General features: G+C 41.6%; 1 protein-coding gene across 1 annotated transcript in view; it reads right to left on the bottom strand.

Moving 5' to 3' along the window:
- Window positions 1–21,104, bottom strand: part of spg11 (SPG11 vesicle trafficking associated, spatacsin) — a 30,531-nt gene extending 9,427 nt beyond the window's left edge. Inside the window, exons 1-26 of the mRNA XM_041795155.1 lie at window positions 20,712–21,104; window positions 17,297–17,475; window positions 16,983–17,210; window positions 16,568–16,778; window positions 15,965–16,102; window positions 13,726–14,114; window positions 13,108–13,253; window positions 12,854–12,968; window positions 10,070–10,225; window positions 9,720–9,895; window positions 9,420–9,596; window positions 9,098–9,169; window positions 7,952–8,079; window positions 7,289–7,470; window positions 7,016–7,202; window positions 6,189–6,392; window positions 5,662–5,768; window positions 5,381–5,526; window positions 4,816–4,980; window positions 4,579–4,645; window positions 4,208–4,370; window positions 3,927–4,135; window positions 2,691–2,790; window positions 1,081–1,240; window positions 671–952; window positions 333–533 (exon numbers count right to left, since the gene is read on the bottom strand). Of these exons, the coding sequence (XP_041651089.1) occupies window positions 333–533; window positions 671–952; window positions 1,081–1,240; window positions 2,691–2,790; window positions 3,927–4,135; window positions 4,208–4,370; window positions 4,579–4,645; window positions 4,816–4,980; window positions 5,381–5,526; window positions 5,662–5,768; window positions 6,189–6,392; window positions 7,016–7,202; window positions 7,289–7,470; window positions 7,952–8,079; window positions 9,098–9,169; window positions 9,420–9,596; window positions 9,720–9,895; window positions 10,070–10,225; window positions 12,854–12,968; window positions 13,108–13,253; window positions 13,726–14,114; window positions 15,965–16,102; window positions 16,568–16,778; window positions 16,983–17,210; window positions 17,297–17,475; window positions 20,712–20,923 (4,500 nt within the window). The 5' untranslated portion in view covers window positions 20,924–21,104. The remainder of the gene's footprint in view (window positions 1–332; window positions 534–670; window positions 953–1,080; window positions 1,241–2,690; window positions 2,791–3,926; window positions 4,136–4,207; window positions 4,371–4,578; window positions 4,646–4,815; window positions 4,981–5,380; window positions 5,527–5,661; window positions 5,769–6,188; window positions 6,393–7,015; window positions 7,203–7,288; window positions 7,471–7,951; window positions 8,080–9,097; window positions 9,170–9,419; window positions 9,597–9,719; window positions 9,896–10,069; window positions 10,226–12,853; window positions 12,969–13,107; window positions 13,254–13,725; window positions 14,115–15,964; window positions 16,103–16,567; window positions 16,779–16,982; window positions 17,211–17,296; window positions 17,476–20,711) is intronic.
- Between the last annotated feature and the right edge of the window lie 728 nt (window positions 21,105–21,832).

The following is a 21,832-nucleotide window of genomic DNA, read 5'->3' as shown; positions in this document are numbered from 1 at the left end:
TGTTTACTAGACTGTAGATTTAATCAAATATCAAAGAAACAGATGCACTAAATGGGCTAAAGCTAAGAATATAAGTGAGAGAATGGTCAAGAGCTGTTGTTTTTGTGACTGGTGGTAAAATGAAAGATCAATTAGATCAATTGAAAGAATTTTAAATATTCCCCAAATACCCTGAGTATTATATTAACACCAAAGCGAGAGCTGTGTAAATAAAGTCAGCCACACTCCCAGAGCATGCTGACCTCAGCCTGACCCTCATCACTGATTCAGGATTTTCATGGACAGGACCTCGAGGAGCATCTTATGTTAGAAGTTCCTGCCTCTATTCTCACCCTCTGGAAGAGCTGGAAGCCTCGTAGGAGGGGCCTGACGTGGCCCCGCCCCAGCAGCGTCCTCCAGATGATTGACAGGTCATGAAGAGTCCACTCATGATGCTGGGGGGCTTCACCCAAGTGGGAGGTGGCTTCCTCAGCTGTGACATCATCAACTGAGGTCAACACCCACACACACAGGCACTGCAGCAGCCCCGCCTCCTGTCAATCAAACATTTTTAAAGTGATATAGATCAATTAGGTGTGTAGATAGAGACAGTTAGCAGTTGTTTAGTTTGTTTTAGTAGATGACATCATCACAGCAAGTTTTAGCCAATCATGTGCGTTCATGTGCTTACCTGTTGGCATGCAGCCAGTACAGCGAGCGTCGGGCAGCGTTGGACCAGCGCCTGCTGCAGCAGGTACCTGCAGGGCGTGTCCTCCTCCTGGCTCTGCAGGAGGACCTGGAACAGCTCTCTGGGGTGCTCCGAGCTCTCAGAGGGCCTCGCTGTGCTCAGAGGGCCCACCTGCTGCTCCTCAGGGGCCCCGCTCTTCCTCTGACTGAACACCTGGAGGTCCTGGAAGGCCAGACCCAGGTGAGCCTGCAGGGCGGGGCCGAACTGAGCCGCCAGTGACCTCACCTACAGGATGAACCAAATATAGTCATTCAAAAGAAGCAAAGAAACAAGGACCACACGTGTAAGATTGAACCTTCAGTGTGGCGGTCAGAGAGTTTAAATGTCAGGATGTGACGGAGGCGTGTGCTGACCTGCTGAGGAGGGAAGCTGTGAAACTGAACGAATAACAGGTAGTGGATGAACTGTCCATCAGCGGCGCAGTGGGCGGGGTAAACCGAGCTGAGCCTCAGACCATGGAGCTGACAGAACTGAACGGGTAACGCCCACTCCTGAGCCGCCTCATAGGACGACCTGAGACAATGAAACATAAGATATTTACTATGTTTATCCTTCTTTTGACACATAATTACTATTTAAAAGCTTTATTATTAAAACAATCTTTTTTATGCTTTAGTGTTGGTGTTAGCCAAGGATGGAGACATTATGTCCATCCATCCCTATGCCATTCTTGTGAACATGATATCTCAACAACGCTTTGACTGATCTTCATCAAACTTTGCACAAATATCCACCCTAACCTAAGGATGAACTGACTAGATCCTGGAGGTCATAGGTCAAATGTCAAGATCATGGTGCTTGTAAGCACCCCTTGCTTATGAGAACGATATCTCAAGAATGCTCTGAGGGATTTTCTTCAAACTTTGATCACGCTGGTGCTGTCAGGATTTTACAACAGGAGTCAGCATTATCAAGCAGAGTTTGTCGCTGATATTCATTCGTGATGGATGTAGTTAGGACAAACTGTAGGAGGACAAAGTAAGTCTGAGATATCTAAAACTTCTGACTTAAGGTCTTTACACATTGAGTCTGTTCATTTCGGATTCATTTTTTCTTTTTTTCGGATCCATAACCCGAAAAAACATCACACTCTTGGACCTTGCACACTGGGTCCGATGCGTTTTTATTTGCCTTCACTGCAAAAATTCGTAGAATGTGGCAAATTGTTTCGTACTGTGAGCCTGCGTCCCTGTCACTCCTTTAAAATCCCACTGGATCCATCATGAGAGCGAGAGCTTCATACAGCACCTACTCATGCCTCATAGTGCTGATCCACATTGGAGAAACAGAGAGAAACGTTACAATTCAGTCTCTGTTATGACCTGTGAGTAGGTTACAGCTTATGTCTTTATCTTTCATATTCCCATGGCTGATATCCACATAATACACCTGCAAACTACAGTGTTTGAAGTGAGGTTTCGGCGCAAGAGAGGAAGAGAGAGGGAAGGGTTGGGCAGGGTTGAGTGGGCGAGAGAGAATAAAGCAACAGGTGCTGAACTGAACCATCAATCACCCTTCTATCCATTATATTTCCATGGTTAATATCCACAAAATAAATGAGCAAACTTTGATGTTTGAGGTGAGGGTCCAGTGCAATAGAGAGAGAGAGAGAGAAAGAGAGAGAGAGAGGAGCAGGCGGGGTTGAGCAAGCAAGGAGGAAGCAGCGGGCGCTGTTTTGAATCATCAGTCACCCATTGAAATGACTTGGACTGATGCGAAATATTGCATAAAATCGAACCTGTTCCGAAAAAAATATGACAGACCAAAGTTTTGGCATCAGTGTGCAAACTTGATTATAACAACATAAGCTTGATTTTCTTTTTTAATGTGCGAAAAATTCAGATGAAATAAACGGACTAAGTGTGCAAAGGCCTTTAGTCAACATGCAAACATGGCGCCAAACTACTCCTCTTAAGAGTCGTTAAAATGACCACGTGTTGTGATGTGTAATGACTGGGTTTACCTGCCGATGCCTTTCTGCTCCAGAATATGCGTCACAGCATTCTCCAGGTAGCCAATCAGCTCCTCTGCTGCTTCAGGCTCCGCCTCTGCCAACTTGACACCTTTGAAAGGAAAAAAACAAATTTGTTAACAATAGGACTCAAAATAGGGGCAGCTATCTCTTTAATGCATTTGTTCAAAAACTGGGGTCTGGGACAGTCTACTCTGAAGCGGTTAGGATAAGATATGCACATATTAACTTAAAATATTAATAAGAGCAAATTATTTCTACAAAGGACATAAGGCAAGATAAATGTGCAGACTTATTTTCTTTGTTTTATTTATTCTGTCAGAGAAAAAGCGGACATTAGAGCTGATTTGACAGGTATTAAGTATTTGGGTCTTTGGGGGGGGGGGGGCAGCTTTTCTTCGATAAAAGTTAAAATGCCTTCAAGGTAAAAGACACGCTATGAAATAATCATGGACCATTACTAGACGGAGATGTTTTAAAGCTAAATGCAAAGCCGGAACTACACGCCAGACGTGGCTGCTGCACTGTGTCACTCCGCCCAGTGGTTTATTCAAGAAATAGTTCTGAGTATTTGTTTCATGTGTTGCAACGTTACATAATTATACGTTATTATTTCATAGCGCGGTGAATGTGCAGGTCACAGCTTGTCCAAAAGAGCGTTTTGGAGTTGTTGGATTGTGTATTTGATGAGTTTGATGAGGGAAAGCAAAAATTCCGTCTGCTAACATAGTGTTAGCTGTGCAGCTGGTTTAACGGTCCCCCCAGATCTAGAAACAGCTTGCACCGACAGCTAAAGGAAACAAACCTATTACTAAGACTACAGGAATTATGGCAATGGGCGAATTTGCCAAATGTTGAAGTATCCCTTTAACTTACAGAGGTTTTTGTCCCGTCTAAAGCCCCACTCATTTATAAATATATATGGCCAAATATTTTAGTCAATATTCACAGACAAAATATCAGATTTAAATAGTGGTAGAAATTTTGATATCTGGCTGATAATATCATGCATCTCTAGGTCACTGTGACCTAAACTCTTGTGCACAATACATTCAAGAATTTGTTGAGGGATTTTTGTAAAATCTGGCTATAACCTACACTTGCATGCATTACAAACCTGCAGATCTCTACAGTAGTACAGGCAAAAAGAGACAAACAACATTAGTTGGAGGACTGCTGGCACTAGTTTGAGTTGTTTTTTTAGTCTAGCATCTGTGTCGTGTTTACCCAGAGAGTGTAGGCGTTGTTCGGTGGCCGTGGACGTGTTGAGTTGGTTCCAGTGCTGCAGGATGGTGTTCATAACTCGGATGTCGACCCTCAGCGCCAGGCTGCAGACTCCCAGCAGCTCACAGAAACAAACGCACGCCGACGCCACAGACGGTACATCGAAGCACTGCAGGGCCAGGCGGTAGACCTGCTGACGGACCTGCTGCAGCCTGGAGCACAAACGTAAACCCCCATGACAATGCTATTTACTCTGTAACTTTATTCAAGGGTCTCATACTCACAGTATCTTGACTTCACTGCAGCTGCTCAACTGCTGCACCAGGAAGGTGGCGTATGCAAAAGAGGGTCGGCCATGGCGGAGGTAATAAAGGAAGTCCAGATTCTCCACCAGAGCAAACCTGTTGACCAGGTGAGGGCTGGAGAAGTGAGGCAGCTCAGACGTCTCTGTGGACGACAGAATAGGAAGAATTAATGCACAAGTTTACCTACTGCATCTGTCCTCTGCCATGTTCTTACAGTAAAACACATTTGGGATGAATGCAGGTGGGCATGTGTGAGCAGAGAGACAGTCTAGTTGAAATCCAGGGATTTATTGTGGTTGAAAGATTAATCTTGTGACACTCTGACCTTAAAGCCTGCTGTCGGTGCTCACCTGTAGAGTTGAGGGTGTTTGTAGTCTGCCAGCTGAACAGTCTGGATGGGTCCAGAGGATGGAGAGCCTTTAAAACAAAACCGAATCAGTAATGTGATCAAAATATTTCACACTAACATGATCTACTGTAACAGCAGCCTTAAATATGCTAAAACGAGGATGAGCGTTTGTTTCAGGGCGCTAAGTTCCTCCAGTGTCAGATTTTACCGACATGATGTCAGCCAGGCGAGAACATACCTGCAGCAGGTGGTAGACCGAGATGTCAGAGGTCATCATGTTTCCACGGGGCCCGGAGGGGAAAAGGGCTGCCTTGAGTTTGGGGTGAGGAGCCAGTGCCATCTTCAGGAGCTGAGGGTCCACAGCCCGCTCAGATCTACCTGACCTTTCACCCTGGACCACCACCTGTAGACAGGAAGAAGCAAAACAGGGATGGTTTCAGAGTAAAACCAGTAGGACATCCTTTTTTGGGTTCTAAAGGACTAAAATACATACATGGGGTAAATGTTACTAAACTTTACAGAACATTGACAGTTTAATTTACATTTTTAAGGTCTATTTCAAGGATTTAAATGCCTTTATTCATAGAGGAGGACAGCGGATGGACTCAGGAATGAGAAAATGGGAATGACATGAAGAAAAGAAAGGAACTAGACATGCTTGCAACAAAAAGCTGCACCTAATTTCTCCTTTGAGTATTGCAGTTTTTATTTATTTATTGCAACAAGCTTTGTGTTTAAGTGGATGCTCACATTAACACTGCCATTGTATTTTCAGCTGTCTAGGCTTAAGCGGTTTTGTTTACCTGGTCGATTCCTCCAGGAGCAAACATGACGGCGGCCAGAGCAAGGAGACTGTGACCCTCTAAAAGCAGACTGCTCAGAGACGGCTGACTACCCGGTAACAGAACCTGAGCACTGGTTAGAGACGCCTGAAACACCAGACCTGGATCTGGAACAAGACAAAGTTAAAAGTTTAGATAACTCAACATCAACTTCAACAATTAAAGGATGAACATCAGTCCAGTAAACGATCCGAATGTGATATTTAGCCTGTTTTCCTACAGTAGATTTAATAATCATGTACCTGACAGATCTCTGGTGATCTCCTGGATCTTCACCAACATCTCGAACCATGGCTGACTGCCAGAGAGGCTCTGATTGGTCAATAAGGAACAGTTTCTGGGTGTTAATCTGTGGAGGATAGAGAATTTACAGGTTATTGTTAGACACACTGAGCTGGATGGATGCAAGGATGGATGGATGGATGGATGGATGGATGGGTGGATGGATGGGTGGTTGGATGGATGGGTGGATGGATGGATGGGTGGATGGATGGATGGTTGGATGGATGGGTGGTTGGATGGATGGATGGTTGGATGGATGGGTGGTTGGATGGATGGATGGTTGGATGGATGTAGCTTAGAAGGCAAAATTTGATCATCAACCTGACGGAGACTACAGAGGGAAATTAGCCTATCTGGCACAATCTGGCACATTTACATGTTTATGTTCATTAATGTGCATTGTCCCTTGTTACAAATAAATAAATGAATAAATAAATCACAGGACACAGCTAAAGGTTAAAAGTTCCCATCATGCCTGCTGCATCACCTGTAGTGCTCCAGGTAGGAGTAGAGCAGGTACTGCAGCCTGCGGTCCAAACAGAAGGTGATGAAGAGGCCGTGTAGGTCGAGGCCGAGGGGGGAGCGGTACTGGGGGATGGGAGGGGAGGCAGACATCACACCCCCACCCTGAGCGAGCCGCCACAGCAGCAGCTCCAGGTCAGACAGCTCATCTGGGATGAACACACCTCTCCTGGAAGAGGCCAGACACAGACAGCTGATGTTATCAACTTCAGGCAGAGAAACCAGTTTAATCTAACCTTTATTTTTAATTTTACTATAATATAATCCACTGGTGCGCTAATGTTTGAAAAAACCCTGTAGTGCCCTCTTGGATGCCCCGATGAACACGGCAAGTCCTCTAAGGTGCCTAGTGAGTGGAAGAAAGTTGACAAAGTGCCATTAAGCTGCCCTCTAGGTGCTCTTCGAGTGGGCCAAACCTGACAATTATTCCTCTAGGTGCTCTTGAGGTGGGCAAAATGGACTATGTTGCTCTTTAATATTTGAAAAGGAGCCATCTAAGTGCTTGGAATTTGACCAGGTGCCCTCTAAGTTGGCAAAGTTGACATAGATCTCTCTGGGAGACTGCTATGTGGGACAAATCTGACCATTTGCCCTCTAGGGTCCTCTTTACACAGACAACATTCTCTACTGTAGTAGGTGTACTCACAATAAAATGTTAAATCTTGACAAGGATAGCTGTTTTACTATCAGTGACTGCCTTCCTGTTTTAGCCCTTTTCATAATTCTTTCCCCCCCGACCCTCCTGAGTCACCACTGGAATATTCACTGATCAGGTAGAATCCTCAGGTGTACCTGGCCAGCATGTCGAGGATGTCCTCCCTCATGTACGAGCTGCAGACCGTGTTATTATTCACCAGCTCTGGGGTTAACTCCGGCCACTGGGAGGCGCTGCTGTTCTGGATCCAGTCGACCACACGGAGCTGGTCGTGGAGGGCAGTCAGGTAACGCCACAACACGGCCGGATCACAGGAAGTCACCTCTGATGGAGAATAACCACAGAAGAAGAAATTAAAGAGGTTTAAAGAAGCACAGTCAGATCTTTGTAGCGTCTCTGCAGTGTTTTACCTCTGTGGCTGAGTCTGGAGAGGAGGACGGCCGACTGACAGCTCTGGTCCCAGTTTCTGACCCAGTCCAGACGAAGGTTCCTCCAGAGACTGTCCCCCTCCTCCTCAGACCTCCTCTGCCTCAGCAGCTCCTTCAGAGCCTCCTCTCCTCTACCCGCCTCTCTACGCGCCATCTGAACCGCTCTGAGGAGACAGAGGAGGAAGTGTGAGCCATGTTAGACGTCAGAGAAGAATATTGAGGGCAGAGTCTGTGAGCTTTGAATGACGGCTGTCCTGATCCTCCGTTTCTAACTTTAATATCGTTCTAGTAGAACACAGCAGGTCCACACTGCTCTGAAAGGGAATACCAGACTGCACTCTGACTGGTTTGGTTCATGCTGCGCCTATAACAGCCATGTACTATTGATAACCTGCCTCATAATAATACATTTATAATCTAAATATAGAATATCATCTCAGTCTGGCTTTGTATTTGATTTTGATTTTCATCTTCTAGAACATAAATGTTCCAACCGGTCATGAATGGATGCTTTCAACAAAATACTCTGTGCCATCAAAACAGGACCCAGAGTCTAAATAACAAACGGTACCATAAAAAAAACCAGATCTGCAAAACAGCATTATCTGCAGAGTAAAGCTTATTCTGCAGGCATAAAACTGTCACCTTTTGGATGTGGTTTTTGCAGGACAGCGGGCTGCAGGCAGCGATCCCAGCTTCTCCATCTCTCTGATGAACTCCACACTCTGCAGCTCATCTGCTGGGAAATAATTCTGCCCTGACAGCTCCTTCACCTGGAGAATCAACCAATCAGAAGCCTTAGATCAGGGGTGTCACACTCAACCACAGCAGGGGCGGGATTCTGGATTTAGGTCTAACCTGAGAGCCTAACAGGGTCAACATTTAAAATGTCAATCTCATTTTCACCAGTGATGAATTATGGGGAAAAACTTAGCACTGACAATAAACGATTCTGAGGTTTGAAAAAAGTCAAAATGAAAAGTTGAAAGGCTCAAATTTGAGTAAAGTCAAATTTATGAGTGCAAAAGGTCAAAACACAGAATTAAAAGTCAAAGATATGAGTAATAGAAAGTTGGAATAAAGAGTTTAAAAGTTAAAAACACAAGAAAAATTCAGAATCATGAGTTTTAAAGGACAGAATATGAGAGAAAAGTTTAAATAAATAAGTTTAAAATGTCAAAACATGAGATAATATAAAAATCACAAGATATATCGGTCAAAATATGAGATAAAAATTTACAGAAATACATTTAAAAGGTCAAAATATGAGATTAAAGTTTAAATGAATTAGTTTTAAATGTCAAAATAGGAAATACAATTCAAAATCATGTGTTTAAAAGAAAAGAAAATGAGATTAAAGTTTAAATTAATAAGTTTTAAGGGTCAAAATATGAGAAAAAGAAATAATTAAATCAGTCCAAAAGGTCAAAATATAAAATAGAATTCAAAATTAGGAGTTTAAAAAGTCAAAATATTAGATAAAATTTAATAGTTTTAATCGAAAGGGTCAAAAAAAAAAAAGTGAAAATCATGAGTTTAAGTCATAATTGATTAATTAATGAGATGAAACATTGAAAATGTGAAAAAAAAAAATTCATTTATGTTCCCAAGTTCATGAGTTTATCAAAATATCATCAAGCTTAAGTTTCCATCTTTATACTGGAGGAAGTCTGCTGACTTAATACCGGTGGGCCAGTTAGAATAAAATTTGATGTCATTTTTTGGGGGCGGTCAAACTCAAGGCCCACGGCCACAGCTCAGAAAACCTACAGGAGAAACGGTCAGACTCACCACAAACTCTCTGAGGTCTTTGTCGTCGGTGTACAGGCTGATGCTGTGAAGCTGCTTCTTCACATTAAAACCCTACAAACACAAAAGAATAGATGTTCATGTTTTTATCATTAATACATGAAGAGCTCAGCGCTCTGCTGACATGGCATGAAATGTTTGTTTTTAAACATTTAATTTCCCAAACAGTGAACATTTTCTAGAGGTCTATAGAGCTGCTTTTTTACTCCAGTGGGGTCATGTGACTTTAAACGTCAGCATGTTTAAAACTGTAATCAGACATCAGATCCATTAATCGATCGTTGATATAGAGACGTGTTCTGACCATATTAGTGAGCAGGGTTTTGGCCGTCTGCAGGTCTCGGTGCTGCAGGCAGGAGAAGACCTGACGTAGACCCTCCATCCTAAGAGATGGCAGACTCTGCTCTGGACAGCCCCGCCTCTGCAGGACGGCCTGAGCTCTCGGGATCTGATTGGTCAGGATGGACTCGCGGATCAGCTCCTGCAGCACACAAACACAGAGATGGATTTTTGATATAAACAGGGAGATGGACATTATTATTGTTCCTACAAAATCTGAAAGAAATATAAAGGGACTGTTAGAAATGAAGTGATGAAGTGTCACCTCTGTCTGCAGCTGCTCCCACTCGTCTCTCTGAGCCTCCTCTTTAACAGGGTCAGCAGAGTTTGTGCTGGTGGTGTCGCCCCCTGTATGCCAGGGGAATCTCTTCATGTAGGTCCTCAGTTCTGTGACGTATCGATTTAAAACCTCCACACAGCTCAGCACGCCTGCGTCCTCATCTGCAGACACAACAGATCAGATTTAGAAGAAAATGTCTGCTCAGACTCAAGCAGAGAGCGCTATTAGAGTCTGATAAAGCTTGCAGGTACAAAAAGGAAAGGTTACAGTGAATTTCCTCAAACATTTGATGTTATTTTGATGCCCAGCTGTACAGTAGACCTGTGGTTCCTTACAGTGTGTGTTGGAGAGGATGGAGCGGATCTGTGTGTTGACAAAGCTCATGGTGATGTTGAGCAGCTGTTCAGAGAACTGTCGGCTCTGAGCGTCGCTGTTTGACTCTCTGACAGCCGAACACAAGAGGTCCAACGCAGGACAGAGCTCCTGTACGCCTGCACAAATGCAAAACAAGCACAATCAGAGACATGGAGGAAGCACACAGATACGAGAACAGAAGGAGCACACTTATACATAAGAACATGCATGACGCTATTTAAGCCACTGTGCAGGGAGACTTTCTGGTGAGGTTGTCAAGACACCAGAATCTTTTTAGCCCAGTCTTACTCAACCCTGCTCTACCAAAGAGCCAAATTGTTGAAAAATACCTTTGCAAGAGCCTTAATCCAAGTGGTGAAGCAAAAACAGCTTGGAGTACAATAACAATTAGTCAAAGGTGGCAAAAATGGTCAAAAAGCAACAGAAATGGGTGAAAAGGGGTAAGAATGGGGAGGAAAAGTGGAAAAGGGGTCCGAAGGTAGCAAAAAATGGGTGAGAAGTAATAATAAATGGGTTATAGGTGACATAAAATGGTCTAAATGTGGCAAAAAAATTGTGAAAAGTGACAAAAAATGAGCAAAAAGCAGTTAAGAGTGGCAAAAATGGGCAAAAAATAGTAAAAAATAGGCATTTAGTAGCAAAAGCTAGCTTAAATGGGTGAAAAATGGTGAAAAAGGGCAAAAATGGGATATAGTTGCAAAAGGAAGTGGAAAAAACAGGCAACAAAAGAGGAAGCAAGTGGTATTTAATGGCAACAGGTAGCTGAAATGGGTGAAAATGGCAACTAGAACGGTGAAAAGGGCAAAAAGTAGGAAAAAAGTGGTACTTAATGACAAAAGGTAGTTTAACTGGTGAAAATTGGGAGAAAAAAATGGTGAAAAGGGGCAAAAATGGGATTAGAGTGGCAAATAATGGTTAAAAAGTAGCAAAAAGTGTCAAATGGGTAAAAAAAAAAAGTAGGAAAAAGGTGGTATTTTTATTTTATTTATTTTTATTTAACCTTTATTTAACCAGATAATTCCCATTGAGATCGAGATCTCGTTTACAAGGGCGACCTGGCCAAGAGGTCAGCAGCACACATTATAATCAATTTAATGGCAAAAGGTAGTTTAAATGGGAGAAAATTGGCAAAAATGGTGAAAAAAAGTGAAAAAAAGAGTTTTCCTTTTTTAAGGTTCTCTGGGAGAATAATATTTAAAATTAAGACATAAAAGAGCCACAGATAATCAAAAAAGAGCCACACAGTGAGTATCACTGATTTGGTTTTTATTTGAGAGATAGGAAAGTGGTGCAGCAGCTTCCAAATAACAGAAGACACAGACATCCTAAATAGTCATCCATTCCTGTTTTCAAACACAGAAAATTGCAAGTAAGCTTCTGCAAAATGTCTGAATTTTGCAAAAGCATTGGTAAGATTTCCGGGATGCTAACACATCTTTGATATTTAGGCAGTTTGCGTGCAACTTTTGATGAACTCGTTCCTCTCAGAAGAGTAATTTTATTAAAATAATAAAAACTGCTATTTTAAAACATGCAGTATTGAAATGTGCCATGATAACTGACTTACATGTGACTTGATGGAGGAAAAAATTAAAGTAAAAAAATGGATATTAAAAAAGTGTTACTCAACCCTGCTCAACCAAAGAGCCAAACTGTTTAAAAATACATCTGCAAGAACCACAGTCTAAGTTATGGGAAATGGCAAAGATGGGTGTAAGTGGCAATAATAAGTTTAAGGTTGCAAATTGGTCCAAAAGTTGAAAAAAAAAAAAGGAAAAAATGGGTGAAAAGGGTTAAAAAGGCATAACATGGCTGGCAAAACCTAGGTGAAAAGTGGCAAAAAAGGGCAGATAGTGGCAAAAATGGGTAAGAAGTGACAAAAAATGAGTCACTGATGACTGAAATGGGCAAAAGTCAGCAAAAAAAAAGGTGGAAATATTGGCCCAAAAAAAAAACCTAGCAAAGATTGACAAAGTAGAAAAAATTGAAAATAATGGCAAAAAGGCAGCTTAAATGGGTGAAAGGTGTCAAAAATTGGAAAAAATTGGAAAAAAGTAGCAAAATTGGGCTAAAAGTGACAAAAAAGAAGTGGATAAAATGGGATAAAAGCAGTAAAAATTGATTAAAATGGCAGAAAAAGGAGAAAAGGGGCAAAGGTTGCAAATAAGGGCAATGGAAACACAGAGACAAAAAAATAAAGGTTGACATTTAAAGCCTACTTTATAAGTGATGGAAACAAACTGATTATAATGACTTACAATGGATCATTTCTAAGGTCAAAGTTCCCTGTTTTTAAGGTTTTCTGGGGGAATCATATTTCAAATTTAGACATAAAAGAGCCACAAACCATCACAAAGAGCCACATGTTGAGTATCACAGTATTAAAAGATGGAAACAGACCAGAAGTGAGCGCTGAGTGGCTCATCTGGTCCAGGTTTTAGGAGGATTTTAATCTGTATTCTGCTGTTTCTTTGTGAGCTTTTTAACGTTGTTGCCTGAATGTGAATGTCTCGGGACAGAGAGATAGCTCAAGATCATTTATTTTTGCAACCTGACCTGATAGCATGATCATAAACATCCCCAAGCTTTCGTATTTTTGATAGCTCTTCACTATGCAGAAAATATTTCCTGTCCTCATCTGAAGTTCTTTGCTGAGATTTGATGTCCTCTGCAAAGAGCCTGTAAATATGAAGACTAATAGACTGACTGATTTAAGAGGATATAGTTAACATTTGTTTGCTTACACTCTTTCAGGCTCATTGTGGAGGCTGCCGGCTGATCGGCTGCAGGGTTCAGGATGTTTTCTTTACTCTTCAGGTAGAAATCCACCGTGTCCAGCTGACGGTTCTTCAGTCCAGCCTGAAAAAAAACCCCAACATAAACCCTCTACACCAGCAGTGTAATGTGTAATGTGTGCAAACAGCACCCTTAGTCATCATATTTCAAGCTTCTCTGTAAATTTTGGCAATACGTAGGTATCACTGAGAATATTTCCTACCTGTAAGGCATGGATGGGGATGGAGCAGCGCCCCCAGCTGTTCAGGTGGCACACTGCATCAACGGTTGAAGCACTGCCAAATAACATCAACCTGCTGAGTAAATCCTGCTGGGAGACGGAAAATAAGACCAGGAAAACACCAGTCTCTGCAGGCAGACAGAAGGAGGAAAGATCAGCTCATAAGATACGTCACGATGGATTCTGTTTCTCTCAGTTTTTGGTGTAAAATTAATGTGAGGTCTAATAAACTGTAGGAAGTACAGATAACATTTAAACAGGAGATAAATGTAACCTCTGTCACTAAGAGGGAGGGTTTAGTTAAGATGCATCCTTTGTTTTTGTTTATTTATTCTAAATCTGAATTAGAAATATTAATTAATCTCTGGGAAAAATTCAACAATTTCTGACTATGCTTGTGTTTGTTCTTAAACAGCAGAAGCGTTTTCATGGCATCTGGAGCTCTGCATCAACTTTGGAGTCAGCTGCTTAAATAAGCAACAGAGGAGGAGAAAAAACAAATGTCTATCTTTTTCTCATTCATCTGTCTCTTTCAAAATAAAAGCCTCTGTGTGTTTCTTAAATAAACACGTTGATGCCAAACTGCAGAGGTTAACTCACTCATCAGCAGCAGTCTGTGCTGTCTCTCTCCACAGCGCTCCACAGGGACCGCCTCACCCTCCGCCTGGTGGTAGCTGACTCTCCCAGACTCCAAATCCCACAATGCCACTGTGGTCTGTTTGTTTCCAGGTGAGACGAAGGTGAGCTGGGCTGAAAACTCGGTTACAGTCAGCAGAGATGGCATGGACGACTCGCAGATGGAGAAATTAGCCGTCACACCACCGGGAGGCGCTCTGCTATGGGCCGAGGATAGAGCCGGGTGGAACTCCAGGTGGGGGAGGGAGGAGGACCAGGAGGTCCCACTTGGCTGGAAGAGGGAGTGGGAGGGGGAAGGAGCTGCTTGCTGCTGGGCTCTGCTGTACATAGAGGCCAGACGAGCCTCCCAGGAGCTGAGAGAAAGTCAGAATAAGAGTGAGAAGTCAATGTGAAGTCATTATTGGTCTCTTATGGGGAAGGAGAAATCCGATATCAACTGGGGCTGCTAGCAGCACTGAACGGGAACTCGTACCTGCATGCATGCATGTCAGGGTTTGTTGCACGTTGGGCTTGTGGCCCAGACACTAAATCTGCTAAATCTGATGATCAATTTTGCATAAACAACCTCTGTTTATTAGAGAAAAAGCCCGTTTTTGCACCATTTCATGGCTCAGTTTGACAAGTGTCCATGGTTGTGTTGTTTGGATTTTGTACATAACTCTGATAAACTTTCAACCTTGATGGCTTTTCTTTCTTTACATAAAAGACAAAGTGGATCAGATTAAAGCTCTTGGAGGAGATAATCTTTGGAAATTGCAAGTTTGACCAATTTTATTACACAGAATTTAAAAAGGCACACCTCTGGTTGAGTTGGCGATGTGGTGGAAGAGGCTTTTTTGTAGGTCCTGGCATAATACATGTGCCTACCAAATTTCAAAGTCGTAGGTTGAACATTGTTCAAGGGCTGATTTTTTTTTGTTTTTTTTTTTTTACCATTGAGCCACGCCCATCAACTAAAGCCATATTATTCTTCTCAGATTCTCACAGGGAATTTCTCCATCAAATATTATGGCTGTACAAGCATGTCCAGGACCGAACAAACTACTTCCTGTGTCATGGTGACAAAAAAACAATCGTTAAGACCCCACCCTTCCACACAGGCTTTTAACCTGCAAATATGTGAAAGTTCAATGTCTTGAAATTCTCCCTGGGTAAATTTTAGCATGATTTGGCCAACCATTTAGGAGCTGTGATATAAAATTCACAAGCAATTACTTCCTGTTTCCAGAAGGTGGCACCGTGCAAAATTTTAATATAATTGTGTTCAGGCCCAGACTGTTATCAAACACATGAAACATGTCTCAGACGTGATGTTTGCCAGAGTTATGACTGTTCAAAAATGTATGGCAAGAAAAAAATGTGACTTTTTTGGTTATGACCTCACTGAGGCCCCGCCCTCTGATGAAAAGTCCCCTTTTTTTGTGGAATATTGAGTCAACTCCTTGAGGCCATCTTGACACAAATTTCACGTTAATAACTTGGATTGAAAGAGTGGCTTGTTCCATAAGGCATGGTATTTCTCGTCACCACTAGGAGGCGCTACGGTTTGTCTAATATATGATCATGTGCGTGCTTTCAGGTCTGGAGCGCATACATATGTGCAAAGTTTCAGTCAAATTGAACGATTTACAGCTGAGTTACAGGATATTTCCTGTTTCTTGATAAATGTGTATATTTGAGGGTTCGCCATGGCCACGTCCTTTGAGTTTTATATACGATTCTAACAAATATTCATCATCCAGGTCTCTTCTAGCTGTGAACCTAAATTCAGCTTGATTGGACTAATGACCTCGTAAGAGGACCCCTGGTCATGACGACAAAACAAATTTTGCACTTTGATTCAAAATGCTGGACTTCCTGTAGGGAACTCACCATGGTGTTAAGAGACTTTTTCGTGCATCTTGTGAAGCTGAACATGTGTACAAAATTTCATATTGATAGGTAAAACGGCCTTAAGGGGCTGAATTTTAAGGCCTGTTTAGTGAGTCAGTTCCCATCACTCATGAGGGAAACCATTAAAATATTGCATTTTTCACCAAGCCCCACGCATGTGCAAAACTTCAAGATTTTTCAAATATGTTGAGGCTGAAAACTCACAAGGAATAAAATAGTGTATAATCCTAACAATCTCTATAGGGTCCTTGCACCTCAGTGCCCGGGCCCTTACGTGTTTAGTAATGCTAACGTGTGTTCGACTATTTACCGGTCAGCTTTTAGCTTCGACCCCAGGGCAGAGAGGCTGTAGTCGGAGCTCGCCAGGCTGTCCTGGTCCCAGGGGTGCTCAGGTCGAAGAGGAAGGCGGGACGGAGGGTCAGCACACAGCAGGCGGTCCGGATGCATCCTGGAGGACAGAAATATCAGTGTTTGTTTTATCTATGAGAGCATGATTAACTCTCAGATGAATCTCTGTGGGAGGCGGTTAAACGGCTGATTTGGTGTGTAATCTCAGGGCAAAGCAGTTTATTTTTCCTCCAGCTGAGTCAGGAACATTCACACAGAATTAAATTAGCTCAGATAAGGAATTAATTTGGCAGAAAAGGCAAAAATTCAGGCAATATCTTATCAAGTATCTCTCAAAGCAAGGATGAAATGATTCAGTGGGCTGAAAAATCCACATTTCTACCGTGAACTGCTTTCATTTTCTTCTTCCAAACACTGTCTGCATCCTTATCTTTACAGCCCTGGGTGAGTTTAAGAGTTGCTGTTTGGATTGTGATAAACAACTTTTTAGGATATAATATAAAATAAAAATGTTTAAAGACAACAAAATGGAGAAGTTTCCGGCACATTTGTCCTGTAATTGTACCTAAAGTAGTGGTTTAGATCAACGGCGATGGCGGTGTGAGTCTTGGTGATGGCCACAGCTGTGCTGAGATCAGCTGACACCTGAAGGAGGCAGAAGGAGGAAGAGGAGAAGGAGGAAGAGGAAGTGAGGTCATCCTCTGGAGCACCAGAGCTCAGGTAAGCAGGGAGGTCGATGGTGGCGAGGAGGCAACCATCGGTGATGTTACACACAGCTGGAGGACGCCGTTAAAGAAGAGTGACACTAAAACTTAGCTAAGTTAATTTCAGTCCTTTATGTGCATATTTAGAGGGTCCTGATTTTTGTAATTACAGCATTAGAAGTCGTGACCTCAGAGGGAGTAACATGAGTGATATCTTCATCTTTGTAAAAGTATTGGTCTGTTTTCAGCTGTAAAGTCTCCGTCAGTTAAGGATACATATGACTCCAGTGTTGCTGAGGATGAACAGCGTTTCTCTGCAGACGCAGTGATGCACAGCTGCGTGTCCGTCTCCGTCTGTCTGGATTCTGCAGCAGGATAATGTCTGCAGCTCCCGCTCCTCCGTCTGATGAAACTGCAGCTGCAGCAGCCAATCAGAGTTCAGCAGGAGACAACAGCGACCCGCAGAGAATGACAAAATCTGCACCGACTGCAGCTCAGGAACATCTGTAGATAACAGAACCAGTGTATCAGAATGTTTAAAGATAGAGTAATGGTGTCTGAGGGGTGTGACACTGGCGATGTAGTCTCACCGTGGTCGTGCTCTCTGATGATCTGCAGCAAGCGGTCTGCAGGACAATCACAGACATTCAGCAGGGAAACAGAAGATGCTCGCTCTGCTTCGACCTCCAGCAGCTTCAGATCAAAACGAGACCCGACAACCAGCAGTCTGACACCACGACTGTGAGCAGTCACCTCCTCCCAGGAAAAACTGGAATAAGAGAACATCCTGATTAACTTGATTCAAGATTATTATTGTTATTAATAATAATTTTAACATCACTGATTTAAAATGAAAAAATAAGATCAAAACTGCCAATCTTTTGAAATATTTCTGACCCAAAGAGAGGGAGTACTGTGTAAGCTGCTGGGTTTAGCCAACAACATATTGCTAACAAAGATTCAACACTTGTGAATATTAAAGCCAGTGTAGTTCCATATTTCACATACCAATTCTGTAGGTCAGGGGTCGTCAAGTACCACAAGGGCCAGATTAAGTCTTGGCAGAAACTCTGGGGGCTGGACTTTCCACTAAACAAATATTGAATTTTACATTTTTGCCACTCTTCAACCCCTTTTTTGCACTTTTCTTGCTAATTATTGCCCTGTGTGCTAATCATTAGCACCTTTCCACTACTGTGCCAGGCTATTTTTGTTAAATGTTTGCCCCTTTTTGATACTTCAACCCAATTTTTGCAACTCTTTCACCCTTTTTAAACCACTTTTCCCACATGTTTTATCCCCTTGATGCCACTTTTTTTTTTTATCCATTTTGCCACTTCTCTTGTATTTTTGCCACTATTAAACCTATTATCATTTCATTTTTGCTCATTTTTACCCACCTTTCATATTTCTTTCCCCCTTTTTGTCACATTTTAACCTCTTTTCACCACTTTTCTTGCCATTTTTTCTCCCTCTGTGCCACACTTTAACCCATTTTTACCACTCTCTAACCCCTTGTCACCACTGAATCTGTTAATGTTTGCAGAGTTTGTCAACTTTAACCTTTTTTTTTTTTAAATTTACTAATAATGGCTGGCAAGTAAATTTCAATTAAGAATGATCAAGTATTAAGTCATTCTAAAACTACTTCACTATTAATTGTTTTTAGGACAAATGTAACAACTGCAGACATTTAAAGCCAACATCTTCTTCTCCTCCTTTTCTGAATTCAATGATCTCCTAGGGCAGGGGTTCTCAATGTTGGGGTCTAGACCCCATTTGGGGTTACAAGACACTGAGAGGGGGTCTCCAGATGCCTTAAAAAAACTAAGAACATTTTTGAATCACACTGCTGCCACTTTTCACCAATTCTGCCTAATTGTAACCCATTTTTATCATTTTTTCCACCAATTTTACATATTTTTGCAACTTAAAACCCATTTTTGTGTCAATTTTAAACCTTTCCCTCACTTTCTTCTGCCTGTTTTTGCTCCCAAATCTTGCAACTCTCTGACTATTGTTGACTCTGCTGACACATTATTGCCACTATGAACCCCTTTTACCACTTTTAAAGCCACATTTTTACCTGTTTCTGACTATTTTGGCATCCTCTACACCTTTCTTGCCAGTTTATATCAATTTTCATCCTATTTCACAAAATATCCACCTATTTTTGCCACTTAAACGCCATTTGAGCCACTTTTAAATCTCCTTTAACTACTTGATATGCCCATTTTGCCATTTTTTGCCACTTTTATCTAATTTTTGTCATTTCTGACCCATTTCTGCTACTTTTAAAATCTAATTTCACCACCTTTACCACCATTTTTTTTGCCATTATTAAGCAATTTTAGCTATTTCTAAAGTATTTTAATACTGCTTTTAATGTGCATGGATGTGTTCAGCCACCCTCAGGTACGGGGGGGGTCCCAGGTCTCTGGCACCTTTATTTTGGGGGTTGCAAGCTAAAAAGGTTGAGAACCACTGTTCTAGGGGGCCTGACAGGAAGCTTTGGGGAGCCGCCAGTTTAAGATCAGTGCTGTAGATGCTAATGCCAATAACACTGTTGTTTTCTGCACTTTTTTGGTCTAACGCTCCTAATATGTCGACATTTCCCTCACATGTGACCATGAAAACAGAGCAGGGTTTGAGAGGGAAACTTTGGAAATATGAAATTATTTTGAAACGTAAAAACTTCAGGTTTTGTATGTTTTTGATGCTTCTTAATATTTCTGTTTACAGTTAAAAAATACACACTTCTAACCAAGCAAGTGGGCTCATGACACATTTATGTAAAATGTATTAACTGTAATCACAAATCCTAATGCTACAGTATAATCACAGTTACACATTATTACCAAATCATACTGGGCTTTTATTTATTGGGATGAAAATACAAGCCTACTTAAATGTATTAAGAAAGACACACAAGGGGCAGTTTGGTATTTCTATAGACGGTAAATTGAAAAATAGGAAACATTTTTGGTCTTCTGTGGATTTCAATCTCAAGTCCTTTAATAAATTATTTAAATTCATGAAAACACTGAATCATAAACCCAGTATTCTGATGTTTGTAGGGTGGGTTGACTATATCAGGTGTTCTCAACCTTTTCAGCTCATGACCCCCTAAATAAAGGTGCCAGAGACCGGGGACCCCTGAAGGTGGTTGAACACAGCCGTGAACATTTAAGAACAGTCATGTGCAGACAAGGCCGCCCATTAGGGGGGAGATGGGAGAGCTTTCTGGGGCCCAGCTAGACTGGGGGCCAGCAAAATCCTTACATCAAATTAAAATACATTAAAAACAGCTAAAACGGGTAAATAATGGCAAAAAAATGGTGGGAAAGGCAGTGAAATTGCATTTTAAAAGTAGCAGAAATGGGTTAGAAATGCCAAAAATTAAAGTGGCAAAAAATAAGCAAAAAATGGGTTAAAGTGGGAAAATAGGCATATTAAGTGGAAAAACAGGGATTCAAAAGTTTGATGAAAAAATTTGATGAAATGGGATAAAAACTGAAATAAACTGGCAAAAAAAAAGGTTAGCTGAGGCAGAAATAGTCGGAAACTGGCAAAAATTGGGGTCTTTAATTGTGACATGTGGCGTAAGAAGTGGTAAAATGGGTTAATAGTGGCAATAATGTGTCAACAGAGTCAAAATAGGTGGAGAGTGGTGAGGTTTGGTTTAAAAGTAGTAAAAACAGGCAGAAAAAAAAGTGGTGGAAAGGGTTTAAAATTGACAAAAAATGGGATTTAATTTGAAAGAAATGTGTTAAAATTAAGCAAAGTGGCAACAGTGGCAACAGTGTAATAGGAGGGTTAAAAAAAATTCTTATTTTTTTAAGGCATCTGGTGTCACGCGACCCCCAATGGGGTCCCGACCCCAAGGTTGAGAACCCCTAGACTATATTACTGGCCAATACTTCAGTTCAGGACGCTACATCCGCGATGTTTAGTTAAACAAATAAAAACAAACTAAAAACAAAGATGTCATCGACAGACACTCACTCCGCCCAACAGCCGTCCACTTCCGCCGGAGGAGCCTCTCTGTCTGCCGGGTCCAACACCACAAGTCGGCCTTTGCGGTCCAAACATCCGAGCAGAGAGCTTCCAGGAGCGGACTGAGCTCTGAGGATGTCCGCTACCTGTCCACAGTGCTGGTTCTCCGGGATCACACACACCTGGATGGAGTAATTCTGCTGCTGCGAAGGCTCCAACATCTCTACACGTTAAACTGGGACTATTTAATTAGGCGGAGGGCTACAGTATCCGCTAAGGAGACATTCTGGATCAAAAAATAGTCAATTTAACGAACCAAAACAAAGGTTACGGAGACAGGAGGAACTGTCATGTACACAGCAGCTGAGACCAGCTAGTCATGTGCCTGGTTCCTTAGTCAGCTGACCAGATCGGGCCAATAGAAAAACAGCTCTAAAGGGAAAGTTAATCGAAAGTCGAATGGCTAATCAAAATCTGGATAAATTGAGTATAACTGTTTATAGTTATTTCTTTCCGTCAAATAATTGGACCACAATAATAATGAGCTTACCTACTGAAAATTAATGCTTCTTTTAATTCCATTATTTAGTTTAGAATCTTCTAAATTCTTCTGAATTGTTTTGTACATTGTTTTATACTAACAATCAGTAATGTAAGTGACAATCTTTTGTATTAACGTCTGTATAAGTTTATCATTTATCTTTTTTTTCGTTTTTCTTTTTTTAAGGTCAAGCGTGCAAATACAACAAGAACAGTAAATACAGCATAACCGGTCAATGGTATTCCAGTTTGTTCGCTGGCTTTAAAGTTACAGTGATGAGGAAATACAGTCTTTAGAAAACAGCCCCACATTTGGGAAAAAGGTATTTTTCTGAAGGACTACACAACGGGATTAGGGGCAGTGATTTTTAATATGTTTATGTATCGACTTATTTAGTTCGGGACAAAACCTTTTTATCAAATTTTGATACAAGAAGTCAGAATTCTGAGAATAAATTCGGAATTTTAGGAAATGAAAGTCAGGATTCTGTTATAAAAGTCAGAAACTGAGGGGCAAAAAAAAATTCTGAGATTACTGTCAGAATTCTGATTTAAAATGAAGATTACAGTGATCAGTATTTAAAAATTAT

The sequence above is a fragment of the Cheilinus undulatus genome, linkage group 9 (assembly GCF_018320785.1).
Source record: "Cheilinus undulatus linkage group 9, ASM1832078v1, whole genome shotgun sequence".
Taxonomy (NCBI): domain Eukaryota; kingdom Metazoa; phylum Chordata; class Actinopteri; order Labriformes; family Labridae; genus Cheilinus; species Cheilinus undulatus.
The sequence above is the reverse complement of the archived record's forward strand: the minus strand, read 5'-3'. Positions and strand labels throughout refer to the sequence as shown.